Raw genomic sequence first — 10,590 nt, 5'->3', positions numbered from 1 at the left:
CACTAAGTCCAGCGCCTTAGACCACTAGGCAAGCAAGGCTATATGGTCTACATATGAAGGTGTCTAGGACTTTGTGCAGGCGGAGTTGCCATGGATATAACAACGGCACGAATTCGAGTCCCGCGGAGGGAACGACAAAAATATTTGCTTCGCAAATTTGACAGTTCTAACATCGTTGGGAATTTTTCATAATTTAGAGATAAAAATATCACATAATGTGCAATGAAGATCACAATTGAAATAACATTGCTACATATATAACGGGTAGAAGTAACACGGACTGTACTAGTCTAGATTTCAATCAAAGGTCTAAATCGAAATATGTTGAAACGTACCTGAAATATTAAAAAAAAGTCTAAATTCAAAAGAATATATTGAAATTGAAATTGAAAGTACATGTATATCGTGTGTTTTAATAAAAATAGTTTAAAACATTATTCTTAATCGCAATTTATTATTTTGTGAGGACCCATAACTTAATCAGTCAAAGAATTTGTCCTGAAACATAAGGCATGTAATAGACGTAACACTATAATCAACCAATTGCAATCAATCAATCAATTACATAGTTTAACTATTTCTGATTTAATATATGAAGTACTTTTTACAATGTCAATGATAGCAATACTGTGCCAACTATAAATACTTGTACTTTGTACTTTTCTTTCCGAAGTTGTTAATAAAAAAGAAAACTATACAAAAACCAGGTTCTATTCATATAATATTACTTAAGTACTACATATCCGTTTTTGTCAAATGAATATTTCTTAGAAATATACAATTGAGTCATTTACTATGGGAAAACAACAACTGCTACCCACTTGAGATCATGCGATATATAAAGGTCGATATTGTTTGTTAGAGGCTCAATCAAGAGGTTCAATGTTTAACAAGGTACATGTATGTTTTATTTTTCTTTAATCAAAAGAAATAGTATACCATCATCAACTTATCATTTTTGAACGACAATTGCAGTATTACAGCAACATCCTACCATCTTGTAACAATTGAACTTTTTCATCGATATTTTTGTGATATTGTTTATATATGTATAGCAAAATATTTTTTGAGAGAAAGCAAGGTAAACTAAGCATGCTATATATTCTTATATTACCTAATTATACGGTTTTATCTCGTTTATTAAATATACTCATATTTTTCTCTATTTTCAAAATTTATTCAGGACAGAGCGATCTATTGCACTGTCGATGTACTATTGCACGGTGCAATTAAGGAGTCTATTGCACTGACCCCATAATGACCTTTATCTAAGCCTTTTGACTGGTTGAACTTTTTTAAGCGCTTCATTGAATTGGAATTTACACACAAAAAACCCGTGTGTAAAAACGTAGATGTGAATCTCGTCTGCCAATTCGTAAACATGGAGCGGTTAATTTCCTATTCCTGGTCGAATGGTTGTCTCTTTGACATATTCCCCATTTCCATTCTTTATTACATCTCATAGACAAATTAGGTAATAAAACAGTTATTAAATGGGTTGGATGCAATAGACCAGAATAATTTTCCTGAGGTACTGAGAATGATCAAGTGTTCTTTTGCACGAGGCCAACGGCCGAGCGCAATAGAACACTTGATCATTCTCAGTACCTCAGGACAAATATTCTGGTCTACTGCATCCAACCCATTTAATAACTGTATAATATTGCATTGAGTAAATTATATAAATTCAAAATCATGACGTCATCAATGTCAAAAAAACATTTTATATATAAGTATAACTGCCCAAGTATTTGGAAATAACATCCCTCGAATAATAATTATTGTATTCGCAAGCTCAATCGTGTTTTATTGATGACTAAATCGTTTGAGAGGGGGCGGGCAATCTTGTTTTTTCAAATTTAGTTATGTCATAATGTTTCATGTAATAACATGTCACTGAACATAATTTTTCAAAGTACTTTCCTCTTTTCCCAATGACAATTGGAAAACTATTTTTTTTTATACCCCATGCCATATTAAACAACTCAAAGAGATCATTACAACTTGCTCGAGGACTTATATGGATTGAGAGGATACAGTTGTATAAGCTATGTGAAAGACCAGACATTTATAAATGTTTTATGTTAATCATATGTTTTAACACCAACACATGTTTCAATGTCACTAAAGTCCATAAATCATTTGGTATGATATAACTCTTTTATAAATAATATCAGACCGTTTGGCGTTATACATGCATGACGATAAGCCTACATGTAGTACACAGAAAGCCCATGTTTGTTCAAAACCTATGATAACAGTTTTATATAAAACATTTTCTATGGAAACTGTCTTTGGCAAAAATATTTTAATTACCTGTCTAAACCAACCCCTTATGGACTTAAAAATTTGTACGATTTAAAGTTTTCGGTTATCCAAAGTTTAAATATTTTGGACGAGCTCGAAAATGTACATGTGTATAATTAAGACATGTTTTCGTATTATTCAGTGTTCGGTTAGGGCAGATTATATTGATTCGATAGACTTACATTGTACGTGTACTTTTTTCACCGACAGTTTGTCTGTACATTTATAGCTTGGACCACCCAAAATGATCGAAATGTGCGCCGGATAAACATATCGGAGTACAAAGTGTGATGCATTTTCCCCTGTCACTAAACCCCACAATAATTTGTTCTGATAAAATATTAACTCCCAACCACACATATTTTGAACTAGGCAACAACATCTTGTAAATTTAATCATCAAGTTTATAAATATTGTTACCGATTATATCACCAATACGGTACGCAACGTCACGTTTGAACCGGAGAAGCTAATTACATGTAGTTCTCAAAATCACAATTTTGTGTGAGGGCGTTTTTTTTTACACACAACAAAATAGTATCAGGATTTTTCGCTGCCTCTGTTTGAAATCTTGCTGTTGTCGGGTATTACCTCTTCCCTGAAATGTTTTACACACATCATGAGCAATGAAGAGAACTTCCAATAAGCGTACGCTTACAAACTTGCCAGAATGTGACAAATAATTACTGAATTCTAACATGCTTTAAAAGCCTGAATTTGTTATCACTAATTTAAAAGTTTGTGACAATTACATGTACGTTATTGATGAATGTCTCTTTTTTTAAGTGGGGAGAACACCATTTCAAATACTTCCAATGCATTATTTACAATTTACACAGCCATGAACAACAATCATGAATAAGTTATTTCATGTAATGTTTTGTTGGCAGGACCTGACCTCTTCTCAAAATCAAAATTGCAGTACAATATGGACTGACCATTAGAAATTGAATTTAGAGCCACCCTTACAAAACAGATTTTAAAAATGAAAGTAACACGTTACCTTGTGTCTTTCTTACGCTATTTCTATTTTATATGTGTTACACACAGTTGTTATTGTTAGCAAGATTAATCATGACTTTTTATAATTATTAGTATTATTATTGTTATTATTAGTATTATCGTCTACATTATTATTAGTTGTAGTATTATCAAGATTCTACAGAATGAAATTTCCAATAATTCTCGTGTTTGATTAATTTTGCAGAATGAAGGTAGTTATCGTTCTGGTAATACTTTGCATCGTAACATATTGCAAATCATGGGGAACACGACGAACCAATTTCAGTGTATGGAGAAGAACCCAAACCAGTGTAAGGCGAAGGCCGTCTGTATCATCAAGAAGACATGGAAGACCCAGTCAATCTCGTGGTAGACGGCAGCAGTGCATAGCACGACCAAGTTGTTGCTGGGATCAAACGAGCAGCAGATGCAACTGTCAATCCAGGAGCAGCAGATGGGGGAGGGGTAAAAGAGCAGGGAAAATTCAGGTGAATAAGGCGATCACGAATTGTAACTGCAGAGGATACGAAGGAGGAGGACATGGGGCCGGTCCAAGACCCTTCCGAGTAGTATGTTCAAAATCAATTTCTTCAAGGAAAGGAAATCAGAAGAAAAAAGGAGAGTGTACAAAGAAAAACCAAAATGACTGTACATACACAGGAAATCCACATCCATGCCGAGATTACAACAAGAAACAAGTAAAGTTCTATGAAGAATTGCTTGCCACAATTATTTATAAACAATGTAGTAATCTCAACCTGCCTAATTCGCCATGCCCAACAGGTACATTCAACACTGCAAGGACATGCAGTGACATCGATTATATTGGATAGGTCAACATGCTCTATCTTTATTGTTTTATTTGACTATCATATATGCAATATATTTTTTTTCAATTTAATAATAAACATTTCGAAATTTAGTCTTGACATTTACTCAATTTCATATGGAATGCAACCAGAGTTTGTAGCTTGCCGGAATATTATACATCCCGCAAGAATAAATAACAAAATAAAATTATGCTGAAACTATGATATCTGATACAATCAATAAAAAAAAATTACAGATAAAATGAGTAATAATTTCTGAAATTCCCTCTTTTTTATTTTGTCGTCTCTGGGATATTTATGCAGAGAAATCATTAATAAGCTATGCTGGACAATATGATTGATACATAAATATCTTCATAATAAATGCCAGAAAGACACTGTGTAAAGTATTTATATGCAATAAACGATCGATTATTTTCTTTCAGATTGGGGACAATTTGTAGGGTAGGGGTACCATTCTTTCGCCTAAATGAGTTCAATTATTCATTAATTTGGGTCATTAATCCTAAGGTAATTTTGTCTTAGTTTTCATAACAAAACCGGGGGTTACGGCTCTGTTAATCTTGACTGCTTGCCATGAAAGTTGCTTTCTGGAAAGACAAATACAGAAAAATCATACTTGCATTACCTGCAGTATTTACACTTCAAAGCAGTTATGTAAAAGTGGAAAGAATTAATATTGTCTTTTTTTGCCGTTCCCTGTGCGGGACTCGAACTCGTACCGCTGTGACATCTATGGCAATACCGCCTGCACTACGTCCAGCGTCCTAGATGTAGGATAGAGGATCAAATTAATGATGCATGTGACAACAAATCAATATTATACAAACGTCTCAGAATGTGACGACTCTATTCGCTACACTGCTCCATCGGATCAAATTGATACAGGGAAGATATGTAAACGTATAGAAAGTTCTGAAAAATTCCTATCGATGTTACAACTGTCAACTTTGCGATGCAAATTTTTGGTTGTTCCCTCCGCGGGCTCGAACTCGTAACGCTGTGACATCTATGGCAACACCGCGGTAGACCGGCACTGCTATATGCACAACAGTACCAGCAATCCGGTGATAGGCCCTAAGTCTAAAACTGGCACTGCTACATGTACAACACCAACAAGCCGGTGGTCGACCCTGGGACGGAGGCTTGGCACTGCAACAACAGTACCAGCAAGCCGGTGATAGACCCTAAGTCTAAAGACCGACACTGCTACATGTACAACAACACCAACAAGCCGGTGGTCGACCCTGGGACGGAGGCTTGGCACTGCAACAACACTACCAGCAAGCTGATAATCGACTCCGAGACGGAAGCCCAGCTCTGCAGCGAGAGTATTACCAAACCGGTGATCGACCCTAGTATGGAGGCCTAGTACTTCAACAGTACCAGGAAGAAGGGGACCGACTTTTGGACGAAGGCCCGGCAGTGCAGGAACAGTGCCAGCAATCTGGTGGTCGATTCTGGAACAGAGGCCCGGCACTGCAATTACCCTACGAGCAAGCTGCTGATTGACCATCGACGCCCTGCACTGCAACAATAAAACCAGCCAGCCGTTGATCGACCCTGAGACAAAGACCCTGCATAGCTACAACATTACAAGCGGACGACGGAGGCACGGCGCTGCAGCAGTAATAATCAGCAAGCCGGCGATCGACCCTGGGACATAGGCCCTCCACAACTACATCAGTACAAGCTAACGACGGAGGCACGGCGCTGCAGCAGTATTAATCAGCAAGCCGGCGATCGACCCTGGGACGGAGACCTGGCACTTCATTAAGAGTACCGGCAAGCCACACTACTGGACCAAATAATGACTGATATTGATATGGCCATCAACAGTCGTATTTTGACTGATACAGACACAAATTGTCTCAATGAACACTTTTTCTGTCTATGAAAAATAAATTTTGTTTACTACAACGGTAAAAAGTGTTGCATTAGTCATGTTTTGTCAATCTAAACATAATAAAATGTTTCGGTAAACCATGAAATATCTATGTCAACGCTTTTTTGGTTGATTTAGACATAAAATTTCTACGTCAACACTTTTTACATTGAGGTAGACAAAATGTGCCAACCTCAACACAACAAAACGTTGTATTAGACAATTTTTGTCCTACTGAACACTACATTTAACGATTGTCTACTACAGCGCATTTTTTGTGTTGAGTTCGACAAATTGTGTTTGATATGGTCCAAATATAACTAAGTAAAACAACATTTGTTTGTTTCAGTTATATTTTGACTGTGCATGGAAATTAAAGTCATTATTTTAGCCAGCAGTGCCAGTGACCGACCTTGGAACGATGCATCGGCACTGCGTAAACATAACTAGCATGTTGTTTATCAACCCTGGGACGGATGCCCGGCATTGTAGCAACAGGACCAGCAAGCCGATAATCGACTCTTCGACCGAAGACCGGCACTGCACTAACAGAATCAACAACAGCAAGTCGGTGATCGACCCTGGGCCGGAGGACCGGAACTGCAAGAACTATACCAGCAAGCCAGTGATTGATTCACAAACGGAGGCCTGGCACTGCAAAAACAGGACAAGCAAGCTGATAATTGAACCGGGAAGGAGGCCCAACACTGCAACAACAGAAATCATGGCAGTAAGCCGGTGATAGATCCTGGAACAGAGGCCCGGCACTGCAACAACCGTACGAGCAAGCTGGTGATTGAATATTGAGCAACTACGTACAGAACTACGTAGTACAGAAATGCAACAAGAGTACCGGCAAGCCAGTGATTAAGCTTGGGAAGCCTGGCACTACAACAACAGGACCAGCAAGCTGATAATCGACCTTTAACGAAGGCCCGGCACTGCAACAACGGTACCAGCAATCCGGTGTTCGACCTTACGGCCAAGGCCCGACATTGCAACAACAGTACCAGCAAGCCGGTAATCAATCCTTGGACAGAGATCAACAACAGTAGCAGCAAGTCGGTGTTTGACTCTGGGACAGATGCCTGGCACTGCAACCACGGGACCAGTACACCGGTGATCAACCCTGGGAGGGAGGCCCGGCAATGTAACAACAGTACCAGCTAAAAAGCCGGTGATCGACCCTGAGTCTGAGGCCCGCCACTGCTACATGTACAACAGTACCAGAAACCAGTGATTAATCCTGAGACGGAGGTCTGGCACTGCAACAACAGTTACAGCAAGCCGGTGATCAACTCGGAGACGGAGGTTTGGTACTGCAAAAAAGTTACATCAAGCCGATGATTGACCCTGGGACCGAGGCCCGCCACTGCAACTATATTACCATCAATCCGGTGTTCGACCCGGGGTCAGAGTCTCGGCCTTTCAAGGTTACAGTGCAAAACTGATGCTCTACCAAGTCAGTTAAAGGTGTAAACTTTGCAATCCTCAAAGCAGCATGAAAACCTTTCCTGTCAAGAGCTGGTTTCAAATGTCAAAAGTTTTGCATTTTTTTTCAATCGATACTTAGCTTATTCGATGTGCATGATAAACCGATAGGTCGATATTAAGCTGTCCATATAGTACGAGATGCTTTGCTAAATTATAGCGAGCGCCGCGAAGCGGTATGAGCTCTACCGTTATTACGTGTACAAAAAGTCATGTCCCGGAAGTAACAAAAAGTGACTGTCCTTACGGAGAAAATTCATCACTTCCTTAAATTAAACAAATAAAAAATATAGGTTAAGATTACATTTCAGTAAAAATAAATTCATCTTTTCTGATAGTTTTCAAGTCTTTTTCTATTTCAACAGCAACAGTGGAACAACGTATATCTCCGTTGTTCCACTGTTGCTGTTGCCAAGAACCTCGCCTTGGAAAAAATATAACTCCGGATATATTATCTAAATCGAAGCATAGCTTTTCTAAGATAGGAAAGGCAATCATTTTCTTGTTTGGAATTTGCAGCTGTCGTCTGAATTTTGTTTACGTCACATGATATGTGTAAAATATTCCCACCATCCGTGGAGAACTGTAATATTTCCAATATCTGTATAGATTGATCTGACCGGCAAAAACTGAAATGGATGATGCTAGAGAGGCCCCTAAGGGATGCAAAATGTAAAGTATTGCGAAGCGCTATACAATTATTGACTATTTTGAGAGCGAGTGGAAAGAGAGGGGTATAGAATTGGAATTTTGGTAAAAAAATAGTTCAAGTTATTCATTAATTAAAAAAATAGTAATTAACAAGACAGCTTTTCAAATAGAAATAATGATTTTGCTTGCTGCTTAGATATAAATGAAAATATTGCACTTGCAAAGCAAAAATTGTCATTAGGAACGACTCCCCCCCTTTGTAATGTCTTTTATTATTTTTACATTTTCATAAGTCTCGTACAAGCCTTGGCAATAAATGTATGGTAAAGCTCACGGTGCTCGTTGATTTAGGCAATGCCTAGCCCATATTAAAAATAACGATACAAACGACATAAATTAGTAACTAAGAGATCCAAACTTAGCTGCACGTACATGCCATTGGCGAAACCAACTGTAAAACATGACAATTATTATGTTTGGATCATAACAGATAGCATAACCAAAGTCAAATAAAAAAGTCAATCATTTATTGTAACATAACCCATGTTTCATGGTCATTAACACAGTTGCATGGTACATGCATGACAAAACGATGTCACGCAATTATGACTTTTGATAGTGTGACTACATGCAGTAAAAAGCTATAAAAAGAAACAAAAAGGGAAAATGTACTAATTCAAACAACTAAACAAAACCTACAAAAGACATGTGCAAAACGTCACTGAAAAACCACAATGAACTTTAAAAATTAGCCATAAAATTAACAAATGAATTTTCAAAAATGAAAAAGAAAAATAGTACTATCCAAAAGAAAAGTGTAAATGGAAAAGTAAAACTCAAACAGTTATCTGAAAAGGTATCTCAAAATCACAAAAATATTCACTTTTCCACAAAAATAAATCATACATCACTTAAATATAATCATAAAAACAAAAGTTCTACTTATATAGTTAGGTGTCACACAACGATGGATACATAACAATACGATATAGATTGTGGTGCACAATCAAACGAAGGTCACATTCAGAAACAGGACTTCCATAACACAGGAAACAATAAACCGATATAAAACGAAAGTGAAAGTGATAATAATAGAGTACTCCCTATGTCAAAAATTGAACATACCTAAAAATACACAATGCTAAATATAGCTACCAAAATACCATGGTATAAGATCAATAACAAAAGGTCAAAAATGAGAATGAAAGTATTAGTCAATACTGGAGAAAAATGAGTATTATACATACGACAAAAAATGCAAGGAAAAATATAACATACAATAAAGTATAGTGTTCATAACTATTATGAAATTACGAACATCACACTCCCCGTCTGATATAAAACATATATCAACCTCAAAAGGAAGACTAAATATCAAAGTACAAAGAGGGGAAAAATACAGGGTATATATCAAAACTTTGCAATAGTAAACATCATACTAATAAAACCTATCAAATTCCTTAAATTATGCAAAATATCAGTCAGATATATCTGAACACAAAACAGTTACATATTCAATCGAATAAGCTGCGTAACTGGACGAAAATAAATCTTTGGTTGACCATCTCTCATCACTCTCAATTGCACTTTACGGACAAGTCCATCAGTTCCAGGAAAAGAATTTTCGATAATACCAATTGGCCAGTCATTGCGATGGAGATAATTTTCCTTCAGAATTACTACATCATTCACCTGAATGTTTGTCTGATTTTGTTCCCACTTGCTATGTGGTTGTAAAGTTTACAAATATTCTTGTTTCCATTTTGTCCAAAATTTATTGGCCGTAACTTGAACGAACTTCCATTGTTTAAAATACACATCACTAAGATCAAAATAGCTAAAATCATCAATTTGACCTGTAAATTTTTGGGTCAAGTATTTGGTGGTAAAACACATACAGACTCATGATCGGATGAAATTGGTATAAGCGGTCGAGCATTCATGATAGCCATTGTTTCGGCAATAAATGTCACCAAAGCTTCGTGAGTGAGTTTGTGATGTCTTGAATCGAAGAGAATTTGTCGGGAATACGTCTACAAATCCCACCTAAACGTTCCCATATACCTCCCATATGAGATGAGTATGGGGTGTTAAATTTCCAAAGAATATCTTGATCATTAAGAAAGTGATTCAATAAATTGTCTTTTGCAAATACAGCTTTAACACCAAGTTCGTTTGCAGCTCCTACAAAATGTGCCCCTCTATCTGAATATAGTTCTTTGACAAGCCCACGAAATCCTGTAAAACGTCGTAGAGCATTTATAAATGAATCAGTACTCATTTCTTCGACTACCGCCAGATGAACAACTCTGCACAGGTAGGGCAAGCGTCCTACGCTTCTCCAGAAACACCCGCCGAGCTGCTCACAAAAGTCAAGTCCTGGGTAGACAAACGAGGAAAGGAAAACCATGAACCGTTGAACAA

General features: G+C 37.1%; 1 protein-coding gene across 2 annotated transcripts; it reads left to right on the top strand.

Annotated features, from left to right (window-relative positions):
* Positions 1-766: 766 nt before the first annotated feature.
* Positions 767-4,231, top strand: LOC148602217 (uncharacterized). 2 transcript variants are annotated; one of them, XM_088556375.1, is made up of 2 exons: positions 767-894; positions 3,515-4,231. In XM_088556375.1, exon 2 carries the CDS (start codon positions 3,516-3,518, stop codon positions 4,140-4,142), a length of 627 nt encoding a protein of 208 aa, XP_088412501.1. In that variant the 5' UTR covers positions 767-894; position 3,515; the 3' UTR covers positions 4,143-4,231. The 2 variants fall into 2 exon arrangements, with proteins under 2 accessions (XP_088412501.1, XP_088412502.1); XM_088556376.1 differs by having other exon boundaries at positions 838-900.
* Positions 4,232-10,590: the final 6,359 nt, after the last annotated feature.

Source organism: Perna viridis, chromosome 12 (genome assembly GCF_037379345.1).
Source record: "Perna viridis isolate PV_CMFRI_1.1 ecotype Kerala chromosome 12, ASM3737934v1, whole genome shotgun sequence".
In the NCBI taxonomy this organism is placed as follows: domain Eukaryota; kingdom Metazoa; phylum Mollusca; class Bivalvia; order Mytilida; family Mytilidae; genus Perna; species Perna viridis.
Note: the sequence above shows the minus strand (reverse complement) of the source record. Positions and strands in the feature narration are given on the sequence as shown.